Source organism: Pteronotus mesoamericanus, unplaced genomic scaffold (assembly GCF_021234165.1).
Source record: "Pteronotus mesoamericanus isolate MK-2021 breed Mesoamerican mustached bat unplaced genomic scaffold, CSHL_Meso_final contig_50, whole genome shotgun sequence".
NCBI classification, from domain to species: domain Eukaryota; kingdom Metazoa; phylum Chordata; class Mammalia; order Chiroptera; family Mormoopidae; genus Pteronotus; species Pteronotus mesoamericanus.
In genome coordinates, this window is record NW_026555186.1 from 9,513,665 (window position 1) to 9,533,674 (window position 20,010).

Here is a 20,010-nt window from a genome sequence, read left to right on the forward strand (position 1 = left end):
TAACTAACAAATGCTAAGTAAAAATATGCAAAATCAAGTCACATTAGAGTCCTAACATTTTAAGTCCCAAGTCTAGTCCTAAGAGTTAACACTGTATAAACACACACATCTAAGTACTTAACATAGTAACAGTAGTGGGCAGCACGAGGGACATTCCTTTAGCTTTACCTCATTCCACCAGAGGGACAGAGAGAAAGACACAGGAGCATAGGCAATTGGGGGGAGAGAGGAGAGTTACCCCAAGAACAGGAAAATGCCAGGTCAGGGAGAGGCAAGCCAGGGGCCACCTTAAGCAGAAGCTACCTGACTGCAGAGCTACTCAGAGCAGGGCTACCGAGTCTGCAGCCAGAGGGCAGCAGCTCATCCCCCACCCCTCCCAACCAGTACCCCAAGAAGCTCTCTGGCACATCTGCGCGTCTTCTGCCAAGGCGGCCCGGGGTGTTCTGATACGCACAGAGGAGTAATCACGGAGAAGGAATCACAAGAGATTCATCATGCTCACTCACTCCTTAACGCTCGTCCTGCAGGACCACCTACCGAACTTTCGACCATTTTCTCTGCGATCTGCCAGGGCCAAGTGCCAACCCCAAGTGGACAATCTGAGGAGTGACTTGACAGTGTGTACAAGGAGCGGGGACTTAAGGTAAGGTAATCTTTTGATCTATTCTCTTACAGGAACTCCCCTTAATGCAGGATAACTGCAATCCAAGCCCATTACCAACGGATTTAACTGCCCGGCACCCACTGAGCGGTGCGGCACGCAGTCCCAGACACGTAAAAGCATTACAGACTTACGACTGCTCAATCCCGAGCAGCTGAACGCAATTTGTCGAGGTTGAGGACACTGAGCATTCAGCGTAGCCTAAATGGTGTAAGGAGACAATCCTCCTGGTTATCAAAAGCCAGACAAATCACTCCGCAAACGAAACACCACACACACCACCACCCATGGAATTACACATCCATGTGCCAATCCTGTCTCTGCCAGAGTGGGGTAAGGGTTGTCTAGACCAAATCAAATTAAGCTCAGACTCCATTTCCGTGCCCTTCGGTACAGCTTTGGAACAAGAATCTCCAGCTACCACCACCTGAAAGACATTGGTTTCCTGGAAGCTGCCGGCAGGTCACGTGAACAATACCAGCGGTCTGCATCCTGTACAGTAAGAACTACACGAGATCTGCACCTCTTCAAACCTCCCACTTTCACCTTCATCCTTGATTAATTAAAGCATTTTTGGCAAACAAACAAACTTTCACTCGGGTCCATCTTGCACTGATCTAAGACTTTGAGCTCCAATGGTACAATACGAACAAACACTCCAGCCATCCCGCCTAATCGGCCTCCGCGAAGTTTCGACACAGAAAAAAACAGAATCACGCTCGCACTGCGTGATGCCCAGCACCAGCATCCAGGCTGCTTGCGCGTGTTTTGAGCACTCTAATTTTCTCCTAGTGCACATTTCGGTCCATTTCGGTCCAGGGAAACTCGGCTAAGAGCCCAAAGAGCGCAGAGGCAGGGGGCAGGGATTAGGACTAAGGTTCCCCCACCATGGATGGGCACCAGAGATCCAAGCATGGCAATTTAACTGCACCAAATTCAATACCCTACACTGAAGCCGGGATTACCCCGCTGCCGGCATCAGATTTGCCGTGCAATGGATCCTCCTTGAAAGGTTTAACGTGGATTCATTCCAATTACAGGATCTCAAAGGAGTCCAGTATTGTTTTTCACCACTGCTCTCCCGAGTCGTAAGTGGGTAATTTGTGCGTCTGCTGCCTTCCTTGGTTGGAATAGTCGATTATTAGGCTCTCTCCACGGAACCAAACCTGGATTCCCGATCAACTGGACTCCGGAACACCTGAATCCCTGATCATCGTAGTCACCGTAAGGCACTACAACTTCCGCCTAAAGCAGCTTACAGGACCACGGGATTCTCGATCGATCTCGATTATCTCAAACAGCCGCGGTCCGGAAGAGGATGTTTCCTCGGACTGGGACTGGGGCGGGGGCGAGGGGGGGTGTGGGGAGGGGGTAGGTGGGTAGGCGTAGCTTCACTCCCACCGCTCACCTCCTGCTGTGCAGTCCAGTTCCTAACAGGCCACGAACCAGTGCCGGACCACAGCCCGAAGGTTGGGGACCCCGGATCTAGACTCCCGATCTAGACTCACCAGAGCCAGTGGTACCCGTGGGCATGGATTTGTTCTAACATTACCACAGTTATCCAGGTGGGAAAGGAACAAGCGCTCAAAGCCATTAGCAACATCACCCAACCAACCACAAGTATTTGAACGCCCGGGGTTAACTTCAGCAACAGGCACCGGCTATTACCACAAGATAGGCCATACAGGATGGGTTGGGTACACATGTGGGTGGGCCAATCAAACACGGAGTGAAGCAGTCCCACCTAGACTGTTTCCCCAGCCAGCTCTCGGACAGCTGTGGATGTAGGTAGAGCACAGCAGCAACAGCGTGTCAAGGGGGTGTCCCGTAGGCAGAACGCAGTGCAGAGAAAGACAACGGGACACTGCGATCACATGAATTAGAGTCGCCATGTAGCCCCCCATAAACACAATCACTGAGGCCACCTCAAATGAAGCAATGGAGTAAGGCAGGGATTGTCCTTGTTGGCACACTACTGTCAGAATGCAAGGGCTACACTGGGAGCAATATCTGCCTGGATGTGAACCATACCCAGGTGGGCTCCTTCTATGATATGGACCAGCCCCACTAGGGTACCCAGCCTCACCTGGCTGAGGGGAGGCTAAAGCAAGGACCATACAACAGCCAGCTTGGAGCAAAGAGGTTGGAGACACTGGATCTGCACTTAGAGGGACTGAAGAACACATCTAAATAAAATGGGACACAGATTTTCAGAAGACCCTGCCCTGAATGACAAACCAACAAACCAAAACTAAACAAACACAACAAATCTAAATCAAGCCCAAAGCTCTACCTAATGCAGTCCAGCTAAAAAAAAACTGGGACTCACCCAGCCTCTGCAAGGTCAAAACTATTTTCGTTTTAACAGTAAGACATTGTCTGTCTTCTACTGTCATTGTTTTGCCAGTGTACAGTAGAGTTTTCCCAATGCCACATAAGACCACTGATTGAATACAGCCACAGATGAAAAAAAAAAAAATCCAGATGCCTCCCATTAAATCAGACAGTTAAGAGATCTGCAAATATAAAATCCACTCTTCTCACCAATATTTAGGTTTTAGAATATAATTATTTTCATTTTTTAAAAAAGGTTTTATTAACACATAATGAGTATGTTAAGTGAATTAATAAATATTTCCAATTTTTTTGTTTCACTTTCTCATATGGAAAATTAAAATTCTTTTTAGTCCTCATGTTTTCAAGTGTAAAGGAATCCTGAAACCAAAAGAGTTCAGACAAAATTGGGCACATTCAGGGTGGTATGACAGTAGACTGAAATCAAGAGTCCAAAAAACCACTGCTCCAAGGTAGTGATTCAAATACAATTTTTTGTTCTTGGAACCTTTGGGGAAAAAATCAAAGTAATTATGGTTCTCTCAAAAAACACACATAAGCAAATTTTTTATTCTTTTATCAAGGGCTCCACAGGCCTCCACTGAGTCAATAAAAGGAATGATAAGGGAATATTAGCTATCTGAATCACCTTGCTTTAGGACCATGGAAACCTTTTATATAATTATAAAACATATCAAAATGGATAATAAGCAACACCCAAATCAATAACAAATCAAACAAATGAACCTATGCATATCAAACTTAACCACAAAAGAAAATTACTTTAGAGACTTTAAAATAGTAATATGATTGATCGTACATCCTTAATAGGTTGTATCCTCAGAAGGAACTACAAAGAAATCATAAGCCAGATTCAGTCATTATCATGTTAGTAACATTGATGGGCATTTTAAAACTTGAAGGATAAAGATAATAAGCAGTATGACAGTGGTATTGTGGTTATGTGTTTAAGGAGTTATTTCTTAGAATACGTATGTATTTATAGTTGAAAAGACAGCATATCTGGGATTTGCTTTAAAATAATCCAAAGTGGGGAGGTGTGTGAGATGTGTTTGTATCTGCTGAATCTAGATGCTGGTTACATGAAGGTTTATTCAATTAGTCTGTTTTGTGTTAGAAAATCTTACATAAAACTTTTTCTCTATATAAGCAAAGGTTAAATGTGCAATCTGCAAATACCATAGCTGAACTTATATTTTATTGACACCACCAAGTCTGATTTTATCAGTGAAGTTCTTTAGCAAGAGGGCTTAGCTTGTGATTTATATAACATGCACACAAATTTGAAAATTCACATTAGCAACTTTCTTATTTCACTGGTCATGTTTTCAAAAATGTGATAAAATTTTCATGGCCTATATCTTCATGTGGGGAAGAAAGCAGAATCAGATTTAAATATCTGTCTCAGCATTCCTAAAAGCCTACAGAAGTACAACCAATAACCCAATTCTAATTTAAAACCATTTACTATAGCCTTGGCTGGTGTGGCTCAGTGCAGTAAGCACTGGCTTGCATTTGGTTCCCAGTCAGGGCACATGCCTGGGTTGCGGGACAGGTCCCCAGTTACGGGCATGTAACAGGCAACTAATCGATGTAGTATCTCATACATCAATGTTTCTCTCCCTCTTTTTTCTTCTTCCCTTCCCCCTCTCTAAAAAGAAATAAAATCTTTTTTAAAAAATAAATAAAATAAAACCATGTAATGTGTCTCAAATATAGAATTCATTCTAAAGAACAGTATCACAAATCTCTATTGCAGTATCAACTGTTTTTCCCACATGATGATGTGACTAAATGAGTTTTGTTCAAGAGCGCTTTATGTATAAATATTCCCCTAAATGGAAAAGCAAATATTGTTGGTATAAACCAACTATAATGGTGATAAACCCTAGCTATTAAATACTTGTAAGGCAAATATTTGGCTGTTTTGCAGGCCTCAAGCCTCTGCTTAGACTGTGTCATGGGCATATCCATACCTTAGTAGGGAACAAGATGCCAGGAAAAGCTGCTGAAGAGAAGCTATACCTGCTCGTGCTCTATATCCTCAGCTAAATTTCTTTAGCTAGTCTGTGTATACTCTAGAAGGAATGGAAGCTGCTTCTCTGCTAATACATGTTCCAGCAAAAATATCTGAAATAAGGCATAAGTTTGCAGAGCTAAACTACATACTGTATGATTCCACTTAATGACATTCTGGAAAAGGCAAAACTATAGAGACAAAAGCAGATCAGCGTCTGGGGTGGTATTAAGTATAAAAGGATACACGAGTATTTTGGAGAGTGTTAGAGCTATTATACACCTTAATTGTGCTGGCTATGTGACTATGCATTTGTCAAAACTCAGGAACATTAATAAGGAAAATTTTACTTAATCAAAATTTTACTTCAATGTAAAAGAGCAAGACTTCCTACTGTAATGTCTAAATATACATGTGGAAAGAAATAACAAATGACATCATGAAAAATATTATTGTTCCCTCTCTAAAAGGCAGTCTAAAGCTGTAGAATGAACTGTATCCCAATGAGCACCTTTATTGCACCCAACCAGGTAGGAATTAACAGGACTGTCGAAATTATTAGCATTGGTCATCAAGTATTTCTGGAATTCCACTTTCTGGGTACATGCTAGGCCAAAACTCTGCCACCTTGAAATTAGGCATGGACATGTGATTTGCCTCCATTGTGGCCATTTTAACAGGTATGCAGTAATACCTCATAGTTTTCCTTCTTAACAGCTTCACTGAAATATAATTTACATATATAAAGTTACCATCTACTTTCTCTTTATGAAGGTTTGCCTATTTTGGACACTTCACACAAACTGGATCATATAAAATGTGTTATTTCATGAGTGGTTTCTTTCACTTAGCATGTTTATTAGATTAACTCAAGTAGTAGCATTTCATTCATTTGTATTGCCAAATAATATTCCACTTTATACATATAGCACATTTTGCTTATCTATCCATCCATCAGCTGGTAAACAATGTGTTGTGTCTACGGCTTATGAACACATATTTTGAGTTATCTTGGGTATATGCTTAAGAATGAAAGTGCTAGCTGGGTCATACAGTAACTGAGTTTAATGTTTTGAGGTTAATTAGCTGCACTACTGTACATTTCCACTAGCAATGAATGAAGGTTCCAATTTCTCCACACCCTTACTCACACTGATTATCTGTCCTTTTTGATTATAGCCATCCTAGTAGGTGTAAATGATCTTATTGTAGTTTCAATTTGTATATACCTAATGATTAATGATGCTTATCTTTTCATGTGCATATTGGCCATGTATATATATTCTTTGGTGAAGTGTCTGTCCAAATCTTTGAGCCATTTCTCAAATTCAGTTATTCATGTTCTTATTAAGTTTTGAGAGTTTTTTACATAGTCTAAATAAATCCTTCATCAGATATATGTTTTGCAAAGACTTTCTGTGACCTGTCTTCAATTCTCTTAAACGCGTCTTTCAAAGAACAGATGTTCTAAATTTCTATACCATCCAATTTATCAATTTCCATTTTTATGGTTTACACTTTTAATTTTGTACCTAAGAAATCTTGGCCTAACCCAAAATCACAAAGGTTTTTCTCCTATATCTTCTTCTAGAAGTTCTATAGTTTTAATTTTTTTCATTTAGGTCTAATATCCCTTTGAGTTCATTTTGGTACATGGTACAAGCTATGGCTCAACGTTCATTTTTTGCCACTGGATATTCAATTATCTAGCACCATTTGTTGAAAACCTATACCTTCCCCATTGCATTGTTTACCTTAATCAAAAATCCATTGTCCATATATCAATGGGTCTATGTCTGGACTTTCTTTCCTGAACCACCAGACCAATCAATGTATTTTAACTTACGTCGATTTAGTTTTTAACAATTTATTGGTATGTTTTCAGAAATAATGCTGCTCAAGAAACTACTACATTTTGTGTTTTGGTAAAATATCAAACTATCCCAAATTACCTGAAAATATGCCCCCCTTTTCAAACTACCTGTGTGAGTTCAACTCTTCACCTACTTGAACTGAAACATATGAGAACACAGTAACTCTACAGGCAGATATTAGAATCCAATTGTCTTCTAATACATACAGAAAAAAGATTTCAAAGTAATTAAAACAGCACTACTTTCTCATTAAGGTTTTTTCCTTAAAAAACACATCATAACGTTATTTTTAACATGTATCGTGTTTAAAGTTGTTTTCATTTATAATACAGTAAAATACACACATTCCCACATCCCACCTAAACAAAAGTCCTTTGGGTCTTCAATTTTTAAGTGCTAAGGAATCCAGCCCAAGCTGGTGTGGCTCAGTGGGCTGAGCGTGGGTCTGCAAACCAAAAGGTCACTGGTTCGATTCCCAATGTAGGGCACATGCCTAGATTGCAGGCCAGGTCCCCAGCAGTGGGTGCATGAAATGCAACCACACTTTGATGTTTCTCTCTCCTCTCTCCCTCTTCCCCTCTCAAAAAATAAATAAATAAAATCTTTTTTTTTTAAGGTGTAAAGAAATTCTAAGACCAATGATCTTCAAATTCTACCATTCAATAAAATAATACTAAGGAGGTCTGCAGTGTCTAAGAATGGGGGAAATGAAATTTATTATGAAACACTGTTGGCACAGGGCCTAAGTACATAGCAGGTATTCAATACTTGGTAAATGAAAAAGAAAAGACAAGGAATCTCCAAATCCTGTATTCAGAAGTTGTGTAATAAAACAGCACACGAAAAACATTAAATTTTGTCCCTGCCCAGGTAGCTTGTTGGTTAGAGCATCATCCTGATAAGCAAAGATTGTGAGTTTCAATCCTCGGTCAGGGCACATACAAGAAACAACCAATTAAAAGCATAAATAAGTGAAACAACAAATCAATGCGCGCTCTCTCTCTTTAAAATTAATAAATAAAAAGGTTTAATTTAGACAATTTAAATTTTAAAAAAGTAAATTTTATTGTGCATAAATTACACCGTGTTAACCTATCATTAAAGAGTATACAGTCAGCCCTGACTGGAGTGGCTCAGTGGGTTGGGCATCGGCCCACAAACCAAAAGGCTGCTGGTCAGATTGCCAGTAAGGGCACATGGCTGTGTTGCAGGCAAGGTCCCCCACTGGGGACATGGGAGAGGCAACCCATCCACGTTCCTCTCCCTTTCTTTCTCCCTCCCTTCTCCTCTCTCTAAAAATAAATAAATAAAATCTTTTTTAAAAAAAATTTTAAAGTGGACAACATAAATATTTAATATATGTATATACTGTGCAATGAGTCTAGTTAAATGCATCACCACAGTTAGAAATTATTTTTCTTATTTTGAGAACGTCTAAGATCTACTCTGTTTTCAACTGTCAAATAAGTAATACAGTATTATTTCTTAACTATAATCACTATACATCCACAGGATTTATTCAAGTACAGTAAGTCTGTACCTTTGGACATGATTTTTATTCTTACATTATCTTTCCAACTATCAGCCAGCTAGCTACCTGGGTCATAGGTAGGCACCTGACCCCACATGGGCCAATCAGATTCCAGAGCTCCCGGAAATTTAGGTTTAAGAGTTGATCAGAAAAAAGGTACAGAGGAACCTCAGTTCTCAAACTTCATTCATTCTGGAGGGCTGTTTAAGAAGTGATTTGTTTGAAAACCAAATCACGCTAAAAGATGCGTGACTGGTCATATCGGTATCAGCATGAAAGGACTGAGACATTTTTTCCGTGAACAATTTGGTTGAGAAACAAACTGTTCAAAATGGGAGACATTCAAGAACCAAGGATTTGACTATATATTCAGGGAAGTAGCCAGTGACAAAGCGGCAAAACATTAATTGCCTTGCCTCTGCTCAAAACCTTCCCATGGCGCTCTAATTCACAAGAGTCGACTAAGTCCTACTTATTCTCCCTCTACAGTCCCCACTGGCCCCATGATCTCTCTGACCTCGTACTTTGCTTACTCTTTCCCCAACTCATTTACTGGTCATCCTCCTGGTTCTCTCTTGGATTCTGCCTAGAATGTGCTGCCCACAGAGCATTTATTTGCATGTCTAACTCCCTCTCCTCCTTTGCTCCTTCCCGGTGGGTAGGAAACACATTTCAAATTGCAAACAATTCTTGTATCCTGACACTCCTTATTCCCTCCTGATCTACGGTTGTCCACAGCACTTATAACCTTCTAGTTTTGCCATGTAACTTCTTCCATGGTTTTTTTTTGGGGGGGGGGGTGTTTTTATTTTTTGTCTTGGATTGTGTGTATTTTGTTGTCTGCCTAGCCCAGATGTATAACATAGTGCACCTGGCTTTTAACAGGTGCTCAATAAACATTGGTCAAAGAAGTGCGTATCTGTTTGGTCATAAGCGTGCCTAAGCAGGGAAAGTTGATCTGTGGTAAGAAGAATGAAGCAAACATGTCTGGAAGTAGACATGAAAGACCACGTGGTTCTAGAAAGACAGTAACTAGCTCTCTGGTTCTGACAACTTCCCATCCTTTTAAGCCTCCAAATCAAAGTCATCTCAAGTTTTCCCACAGTAAACAGAAAATATGATCCACTGCAATACACTTCAGCTTCATACCTTCCCAATTAATGTGTTTCATAAAGCATAAAGAACTGATTCGACATTTCATTTTCGTAAAAAACTGCTGATATGATTTTATTATGTCCTGCTTGCATAAAGAGCAATTTAGCAAAATGAACAAAAAAAAATCAGCTCTATGTATCACTGGGTTGACATGAAAGCACTTTATGATGGCAAAATGTTTAATATCATATGAGAGTTTCATACATCAATACTTGCTTGAAACAACTATTCCAATAGCGTGATGATTTAAAAAAACAACAAAAAACAACAAAAAACAAACAAACAAAAAAAACAGTTATCCTTGAGCAAAAGATAGCTTTACCCCTCTGAAACTGAAAAATCTCACTGCTTTGCAGGACCAGACTCCTAATCCATAAAATGAGAAAGCTGCATAGCTATGGTCTCTTCAGCACTTAAGTTTAAAGTTTTGATGATGAATAACAGTTTATGTAATACATCTGCACTCACACAAACAATAAGAATGATTCATCCACCCTTTGTATTATAAAAATATATTATAAACCTGTTGATTTTACAAAAATAAATTTTAATACATTAAACACTTTATAGAGATATTTAAATCTAGTAAACAAAATGAAAGGCCAAACTCCACTTAGCAAATAACCAACTTTCTAACAGAATTCAATACTGTCTATTATAAATACAAAACAGTCTGAGCATTATAAGATAATATATGGTAGCACTAGAGGCAAGCAAATGCTATTTTTAAAAGAGAGAAGAGTTACATTGTTTGCATGGTTGATATTTTAGTAGCATTCTTATTGTCTTCTGAAGATTAACATATTAAAAAATAGAAGAGCAAAAAAATATTATCAGTGTTTTTAATGAGGTACGAGAGGATTAAAAGATGTTTTAATTTGCTTTATGTTGAGGCATATTTTCTAAGTCTCCTACAAAAAGACTGTTTCTTTTGTAATCAGAAAAAAACTCAACTGCATTTTTTTAACTTAAGAAATAATCTGTGTCCTGGCCAGGTAGCTCAGTTGGTTAGAGCACTGTCCTAACACATTAAGGTTGGAGGCTGGATCCCCAATCAGGGCATGTACAAGAATCAGCCAGTGAATGCATAAATGAATAAATACATGGAATGACAAATCAATGTTTCTCTCTCTCTCTCTCTCTTTTCCTTCCCTCCCTCCCATCCTCTCTCACTGCCTAAAATAATAAATTTGAAATAATTTTTTAAAAAAGAAATAATCTGGCCCTGGCTTATGTGGCTCACAGGATTGAGGGCTGGCCTGCAAACAAGATAAGGCAGGTTCAATTCCCAGTCAGGACACATGGCTGGGTTGTAGGCCAGGTCCCCAGTTGGAGGTATGTAAGAGGCAACTGTTTCGGTTTCGCACAAAGAAGTTTCTCTCCCTCTCTGTCTCATTCTCTTACCCTCTCTCTAAAAATAAATAAAATATTTAAAAAATATGTTAAAAAAGGAAATAATCTGTAACTTAGCAAATAGAACAGTTGTTTCCAAGCTTTAGGGTATCCTGACTAATATTTTTATAATGAAATTCTCTGTAATCCTCACTTTTCTTCCAATGTTTTTCCAAGTTCAATTTAAATTAATTTTGAAGAGTTCAGAAGACTCCCAATTTAGAATTTTGCAAAAGTAGGCATCAAAAGTATTAAAATTCAATTTTCATTTTTTTGTCTAGTAGTTTCATAAAACAAATACAAAATAAGGGTCTGCCAAACAACTGAGGCATAATAAAGGGGAAACTCTATTTGTAAAAAGAATATTTAACTTCAAATCTCTTACTAGGGTGTGAAACTTTGACAACCTATTACAATAACTAAGCCGGAATTTCCACATCTATTAAAGATAATACCTACCTAATCCAAAGGGCTCCTGTGAAGATCAAATGTGAATGCATGTGACTATGCTTTGTAAGCTGTGAAGTGTGACATGCAAATGTTATTACAATTGAGGTTTCATTGATTATGAAAGGAAAGACTTCTTTAAAAAATGATAAAAGTTGTTCCATTAGCTCATGACATATATAGACAATATCAAAATTTTTACCACTCATTATTTCACTCCATGACAGTGCTCCATGAGTTTCATCTAAAACCACGAAAATCACAATCCATAAGGCTGAAAGATGTTTATCATTTCTCCAGATAAATATACCCAAAGCATAAATGTATCTTCACTAATAACCAAAACATCGAGAAATGGGACAATTTAGGAATTTCTTGCTAAATTAGCTGACAGACTCTAAAAAGGTAACTGCTTAAAAACAACCTACCACCTTCGTTACCCGGATAAGCAAATGCATTTCAACAGTTAGATGTTTATACCTATGTATTCCGTTTACAAGGGTTTGCTTGTTCCAAAACAACCACATCCAAAACACACGCACTCACAAAACAGAACACACACACACTTCAAACCCTGTGTCTTGGTGTCAGGAGGATTAAACACAAAATAAACTACACCAAAACAAAAGAATTCTAAAGAGCCTCTCTCCTTCGAATAACCTAGCTGGACCTTCCTCTTCCTTGTTTAGTAAACAAATTCTATTAGAACACACAAACAGAAGGCAAGCTTTTCAAACAGGGGTCAGTTCAACTCCGCTCGGCCGTCGCCTGACGGCTATTTTTCGCTAAGTTTCAGAGTCAACAAAGAAGTTTTGTTGTGATGGGGTAGGGCCTGTACAGAGATGGGCAAGACGACAGAAAGACAAAACCGAGCTAGGGAAGGGAGTGAAAAACGCCCCCACACTTAGAGCAGCCACGACGGCCTCGTCCCCCAGCCCGGGCCTGGAGGGATGCAAGAGGCGGGAGAGCCGGGCCAGCCAGGGTCCCTGCTGCACAGACGCCCCCAGCCCACAGGGTCCAGACCTCTGCAGGTGGGCGGGAAACGGCGGGGGGCGGGGAGCCCAAGGGGTCACCTTCCCCAGCCCACCGTGGTCCACAGCCCCTCGTGCTGGCTGCTCCGTGGGCAAACGGCTCGGGCGCTAGCCCGCTGCTGTCACCGCGCGCCCCCGCCCCGAGGGGAGGTGCCTCGCCGCTCAGCCCGGGCCCAGCGGTACGTCTCAAGCCCCGCGGACGGGGTGCGAGCCGGACCGGAACCCGGGCTCCGGTGCAAGGGCGCGGACGCCGCCGACTTACCTTCCTCGGCGGTGTCCATCTTGTCTGGCAGGGCGGTGGTGACGCAGCCGCGAGGCTCCCGCGGTGGAGGCCGGAGCCTTCTGTCTAGGGTAGGGAGGGAGGGAGGGAAGAAGGGAGGAGAGAGCGGAGCTGGGTCCGGGCAGGTGCGTGTGTTCAGGTGCGAGCGAGGAAGCTAGAGGATGGAGTGAGGGGGAGAGGGAGAGGGAGAGAGGCTGACAGAAAGCGGGCGAGAGTGGGGAGGGGGGAGGGGCTGGGAGACCGGCGGGGCGAGGCCTGGGCGGGGCATGGGACGGAAGGGGCGGAATGCTCCTAACGACAAGGGCCGTCACTTCCGGTGGCCACCATCCGGAGTTGAGTGCAGTTCGTGGAGAGCAGCACGGGTACCTCGGAGGCACTGAGCCATCTGGGCATTGTCCCGAGGGCTGTGTGGCGCAACAGGGCTGTAACCTAAGTATGGCTGAACCCAGGTGGCCCCGTCGGGAGAGGACAGAGAATGCGACGCGGGGGGGGGGGGGGGGGGGGGAGCAGCGTGCACGAGTACCTGACGGCAAGGCGGGGGAGCCGCCCAGCGCCGGCCCCTGCTAACATGCAAGCAACCACAGACCAATCGTCCCTGGGGTGCTTAAGAAGTCCATGGGCGCTTGTGAAAATACGGGTTCTGCGCCCTTCTGCCTCGACTCCGAGATTCTGGTGCCGGTGCCTGGAGCGGGCCCAGGAAGATGCATTTTTTTCACTGGTGTAGTTCTGAAGCACGTTTTGAGGAAGCACAAAAATAGTAATTTTCAACCTTTTTCATTTCATGTCACACATACACTAATTACTAAAGTTATGCAGGAACACCAAAAGAATAGTTTTTGCTGAGCAGACCAAAAAATAGGTATAACTTTGATTGATTCACACCAGATGGCTACTGTTGTGTTGGCTGTTTTTTTTATTTGATCTAAAAGGGGAGAGTTCCCCTGACTTAAATAGGTATTGCATGGTTTAAAAACTCTTGCAGCACACTAAAATATTGCTGACATGTAAGAGGAAGTACTAAAATATAGCTGAAAGCAAAAGAAGCATTAACTTTACCAAGATTCCACCCAGGGAGACTTCTGCTTTTGGTTAGGATGCCTTCCATAAACTGCTGAGGTTGGGGGTTGAAATATGAACCTAAGAGAAATCAGTTTGGACCTGGACAGGGCCTGATATACTGAGTTATGGATGCTTACCTATATTGCTTCGGCCTGATAAAAGATGGAGCTCTGCCTCCATCAATACACCAGCCTTCCTCATTGTCTTGGGTCTTTCTCTAAATGAATAACTATTTAGAAAATACAGATTAGGACGTCCACCACCTTAGAATTGCCTGAGTAGAAGCAAAGATGTCTTCAACCCCAATAAAATATATTTTAAACAATAAGCAGATAGATTCAAGAATGCTAGCAAGCTTTTTTCGATCTTGTGTGAGTGAAGAAATTGGGAAGACTTCCCAATCCTCATCAATCAGGACAAGACTAAATAAAAATAATTTAAAAAGGGGAGTCCTCCGAAAAGAGAGCAGCCCTTGAAGACTAATGTCACTGATTTGACTAATGTTAACCAAGGCAGGAAAGCAAAGTGGGTTTTGTTTTGTTTTTTTTTAAGATTTTATGTATGTTTAGAGAGAGGAGAAGAGGAGAAAGGGGTAGAGAAACATTAATGGTGCTAGGGGAATGTCTATTGGTTGTCTCTCACTCTCCCCCAACTGGGGACCTGGCTGGCAACCCAGGCATGTGCCCTGCTTGGGAATCCAACCCGGGACCCTTTGGTTCTCAGGCTGACACTCCTTCCACTGAGCCAAACCAGCCAGGGCGAGAAAACAAATTTTTAACATGATAATGGAGACCCACTGTGTTTAATAGCTAACCACTGAAATGAGCATATTTAAGTCCTACATGATGAATTTGAAAGAGGCTCATTTCCTGAGCCCCATCTCTCCCACCCAACCCCAACCTGAGTTCACCCCTACCCCATGAGATTAAAGCCCTGTAAGGCCTGTGGCAGAGAATGTCTCAGGTCCGGCCAGGGGAGAGGAGTGAGAGAGAGATGGACTTTTAGAGATGCTCAAACGAAAGTTACTTCTAGAAGTGAGAATTGCCCAATCTTTTTTCACTTGGAGTTTACATATGAGAGCACTAAACCAACATTTGTGAGTCCCTAGTGCGTGCCAAAAACTGATCCTCACAACATCTCTTTGAGATACTTAAGTCAGTCATATCTCTTGGTTGCCATTGAAAGGAACCCAACTAAACTGGGAGGCAAACAGGAGGAACGCACTGCTGATATGAATAAACTTCGACTAAAGTAGTGGTCCCTTGGGCCTCAGGGTCTGCTCTCTGTCAGAGTCGCCCCCTCGTTGCCCCCATCACAAGGCCCTGCTTCTCTCTACACATTAGCTTCATGCTCTCAGACCAGCTTCCTCCATATGGCTGGAGAAAAGGCCACTGATGGGTCTCAAGGTCACATCTTCAGCCTCACCATCAGACAGGCTGAAAGTGATAATCTCTTGTCCCAAGGTAAAAATTCCAAGGGAAGAACAGTTCATTGATTCAGAGAGGTTTTTCTTCCTGAACCAAATGATTTTGCCAAAGAGCTAAGATCAGTAAGAACATGGCCACTGCCACTGAACTACATCATTGAAGTGGAGAAAGAATATTTCTCATGAAAAAGGAAGGAAAAAACAATAGATGTCTATTATATTAGAATTCTCATTGTTTTCAAATGAGAACACCAATACTACACAGAAATATTTTAATTTGCCACACTTTTATCCAATAAAACCAATGTTAAAATTGCTACAGAATTTCAATCTGGGGAAAAAAATGTTATTTTGACCAAAAGAAATGCTTAAAGGTTTAGCATACACATGCTCCAGCCTTATTTGGGTGTATGCATATTTACTGTATCATGAGGATACTATAGTAATGCTGGATTTTTTATGGTAATAAAATGAAGAAGAGCGTATGTATATCAAGACAATACAATTTTTTGAGCACTACCTATAACAATAACAATAACCAAACTCACTATTATGTCCATTGAACATCAATGACAATCCTGTGAAATAAATATTATACCCATTTCACAAATGAGGAATTTGAGACTCATAGCTGTTAAGTAACTACCTCTTGGCTACACACCTAGAAGAAAAACCAGAATGAAAGCAGAAGTCCTTCCTACTTCAGGCCTGCAAGTGTGAAGCCTCACCAGTTTGCCATTAGCAGCCCCCCTTTTAACACTGCCATTTAAGTTTTACCTGTGAGCCTATGTTTATATAGGAACTCATGACCTTGCAACTGTTGCATAAAATTGCTGCTGAACACACATAGATATGTCAATTAGGCAAAGTGCCCTAATATAAGCTTAATATTTCTAACATTAACAAATTACTGAAAACAATTTATAGCATTATCTTAATGTCCAACTCTTCCCTTCCTATTTTCTCTTTCCTTTTCACATTCCCTTCCTTCCTATCTTCCCTTCCTTTTCCATCTTCTTTTCCTTCCACCTTTCTTTTCTATTTCTCTGCCCTTTCGTCACTGAAACACAACGGTGATGTGGGCAAGAACATGAGGGCTGAAGAGAGAGGCATGCAAGTGGGAGAGAGAGGAGAAGATTGGTTGGACAGCTGATTACATTGAGCAAATGAGTAAAGATAATAATAATGACCAAATTTCCCACTGTTGAAGAAAATACTAACATGGAAAGCAAGAAAGCTAGAAAGAACTCTAAAGTATTAGATCAGAAATGTAAGTATCATTATGAACTCACTTAAGAAATATAAACAAATATAGAAATATATATGCATGTGTGCCTATATATTATATATTAAAAACATATACTGGGAAATATGTAAATTTCCTAGTTCTGTCCTCTGACAGGATCTACATGCAGTGATACCCCAGCAACTATGAGCACACTGAATACATGGATTTTGGTTTCTAATACCATCTCCACTAATAGGAACCATCATTATGGTATCATACAGTCATTATACATTTTTCCAAAATCATAGAATGGGCAACACCAAGAGTGAACCATAGTGTACACTAGGAACTTGGGTGATCATGATGTGTTAATATATGTTCTCCAATTGTAACAAATGTACCACTGTGGTGGAGAAGATTGACCGTGGGGGAGGTATGCATGTATGGGGGCAGGGTACATATGAGAATCTATATCTTTCTCTCAATTTTGCTGTGAACCTTAAACTGCTCTAAAAAATAATAAAGTCTGCTATATTTTTAAACTATATCAGAGAAAAAGAATGAAGGCTTTTTGTGGAAATACCAGATTTTAGGGCTAGAGCAGGAAAACTATGAGATGAGCCTGGAACATTTTGTGACAGAAATTAAAGGAGTGCTCAAAGACTAATAGGGACACGTTAAAAGGACACAAAAACAAGATCATATGGGCTCTCATTGACCCAGTTGGTGGCAATTTGAGCATGAAAATAAATATTTACAGTAACAGATTATAATCTATGGAGTAAAATAGGAATCCATATGCTCTTAGTGCTATAAATAAACGAGTGGGGAGGAAGAAAAAGCTCTTTCTTTGCAGTATAATGTCAACCAATAAATGTGAAAGGAATGATGTAACTAGAAAATCCTTTGCCAAACATGATATTCAGACTTAAGTTGTCAATGGAGGCTAAAATAGGGTGAATTCGATGGAGCACAGGATTTTGGCATATTGTTGAAACATTTTCCAACAGTTACAAAAGAAAAATAGTAACTTTACAGTGAAGTCATCAACATGACTAGATAATCAAGGGTAACATCACCAGTGAAAGAACAGATTGACATGGGAAAAGCAAAATTTTCCAAGAATACATGCCTGACGTTGGTCATGAAGAAACATCAGATGAACCCAGGTGGAGGCTCACCCTACAGAATATAAGGCCTGTATTCTTTCAAACTGTGAAGGACATGACAGAGAATGAATGACTAAAGAATTATTCCAGGCTGGAGGAAATCAAAGAGATATGACAACAAAATGCAATGTATATTCCTGAAGGGAATCCTGGACCTGATAATTTAAACAGTTTTTTGGGAAAATTGGCAAAATTGAAATTTGAATAGGGTTTTTGAATGGTAGTGTATCAATATTGATTTCCTGATTTGGGAATTCTTGGTGGTTCAGAAAAGACATGTGAGTGTGTGTGTGTGTGTGTATGTGTGTGAGAGAGAGAGAGAGAGAGAGAGAGAAAATGGGGGAGAGAGAGAAAGGTGTTAGATTTGGATAAAGTTAATATGAGAGTTTTTTGGTACTGTACTTGCAGCTTTTCTATGAGCTTAAAGTTATGCTAAAATCATTTTTTTAAAATTAAAATTGCTAAGTGCTTTTGGAACTCCAAAGCAATAGCTCTCAAATGTGGTTTGGAGTCATAAACACCTCTGACAAGATGATAAAATCTATGGACTTTTTTCCCAGAAAAATTTCATAAACACAAAATGTTGCATACAATTTCAGGGGAGTTCATGGATGCCTTCAAGTTCCATGCACAAACCCCAGGTTAAAAGAACCTCTCAGTTTAAGTATTGATAAAAAATATTTATATAACAGGCTAGATTATTTAGACCAACAGTTAAAAATACTTGATAAACTATAAAAGTATATCCTTAAAAGCACAGAAGAGTTGGTAAAAATAGCAAAGCAATTACCTGGCCAAAATTTAAGGACAAGAGGTGAATAAAACATGAAAGTTACGTTTACTCTGCTGACTCAGGCAAACTTGAACTTGTGTTTTGACAGTTTCCAGGGGCAAGAAGAATAATGATCAAAGCCCAGAGCCTGCCCAAGGTAAGGCATCTGTTAAGAGACCTCCACCAGGATCCTCCTCCCAAGACCTACAGGACTGCTATCGCAGAAGACTGATAAGCCAAAAGTAAATCTGACCCCTTTCTGAAACTTCTAGAAAAAGTTGTCTTAGCTGAAACTTATTGAAACTGTTTCAATGGTACCCATGGACGAGCCCTGGCATGGATTACACCCCAAATTATCTTACACTCTTAGGACCCCTAGCACATGATAGAAGCAAGCACAGATTCTCTGCCATAACACCAAGCAAGATCAGTAAGCCCTGTGCAAACATGAACCCTGCAAGAAAGCAAAAACATCAGCTAGTGAGCGGGTGCCTATCAGAGACCAGAGCCCATTAGAGCCCGCAGTTGCACCAGCCCTGGGGTTGCAGATTGGGTCAGAAAGAGGCATAATCTGGCATTCCCTCATTCTGCCAACCCAGAGAAAACAATGCAAACACATGCCTATACATTTCCTTTTCAGTGGTCTCCCTTTCAAAGCAAAGTATGATTTATGAGTTATAAACAGTTGCAGGCAAGTTGGGAAATACTAGGCTTCTCTACTATAGGATTTCTGGGTGCCTTTAATCTACTAAAATGTGTTGAGGATCTACAAAAGAGGAATATGGTCACCAGTGGTGCCCACATGTCCTCAGCCACTGTAGTACCCAAGCACGCACTACACAAAATGCTGGACCATACCAACCTGTAGACCCTAAGGATAAATGAACCCAGAGGTCCACCCTTGAAAGTAGAAAAGCATATAAATTGGCCAAGGAGCCCTAACCAGCGTGGTTCAGTTGATTGGGCAACCCCCTGCAAAGTGAAAGGTCACAGGTTTGATTCGAGTCAAGGCACATGCCTGAGTTGCGGGTTTGGTCCCTGTTCCGGGTACATGTGATAGGCAACTGATAGAGATTTCTCTCTCTCATTGATGTTTCTCTCCTTCTCCCTTCCTTCCCCTCTCTTTAAAAATAAATACATAAAAGCTGATTATACTGGAACTTCCGGCCAAGATAGAGGCATAGGTAGATACACTTTGCCTCCTAACACAACCAAAAGGACAACAACAAATTTAACAACAAAACATAACCAGACTGCCATAAAATCGAACTGTATGGAAGTCTGACAACTAAGGAGTTAAAGAAGAAACATTCATCCAGACCAGTAGGAGGGGCAGAGATGGGCAGCCAGGACAGGAGGACACCTGGTAAGGCAGCAGCTGGCAGACCAGGAGGTCCCATATTTGCATGCGAATTAACGGAGAGGAACAACTGGGGAGCAAGACAGACCATGCAATCCAGGGTTCCAGTGTGGGAAAAGAAAGCCTCAAAACCTCTGAAGGTAAAAACCTGTGGGGGCTGCAGCAGCAGGAGAAACTTCCAGCCTCACAGGAGAGTTCATCGGAGAGCCGCACAGCGTCTTAGAACTTACACAAATCTACCCAGGTGGTCCCA

The 20,010-nt window shown here is 41.0% G+C and overlaps 1 protein-coding gene across 1 annotated transcript in view; it reads right to left on the reverse strand.

Moving 5' to 3' along the window:
* MARCHF6 (membrane associated ring-CH-type finger 6) overlaps positions 1–12,979 on the reverse strand; it is a 67,886-nt gene extending 54,907 nt beyond the window's left edge. Inside the window, exon 1 of the mRNA XM_054578331.1 lies at positions 12,726–12,979. Within this exon, the coding sequence (XP_054434306.1) occupies positions 12,726–12,744 (19 nt within the window). The 5' untranslated portion in view covers positions 12,745–12,979. The remainder of the gene's footprint in view (positions 1–12,725) is intronic.
* Positions 12,980–20,010: the final 7,031 nt, after the last annotated feature.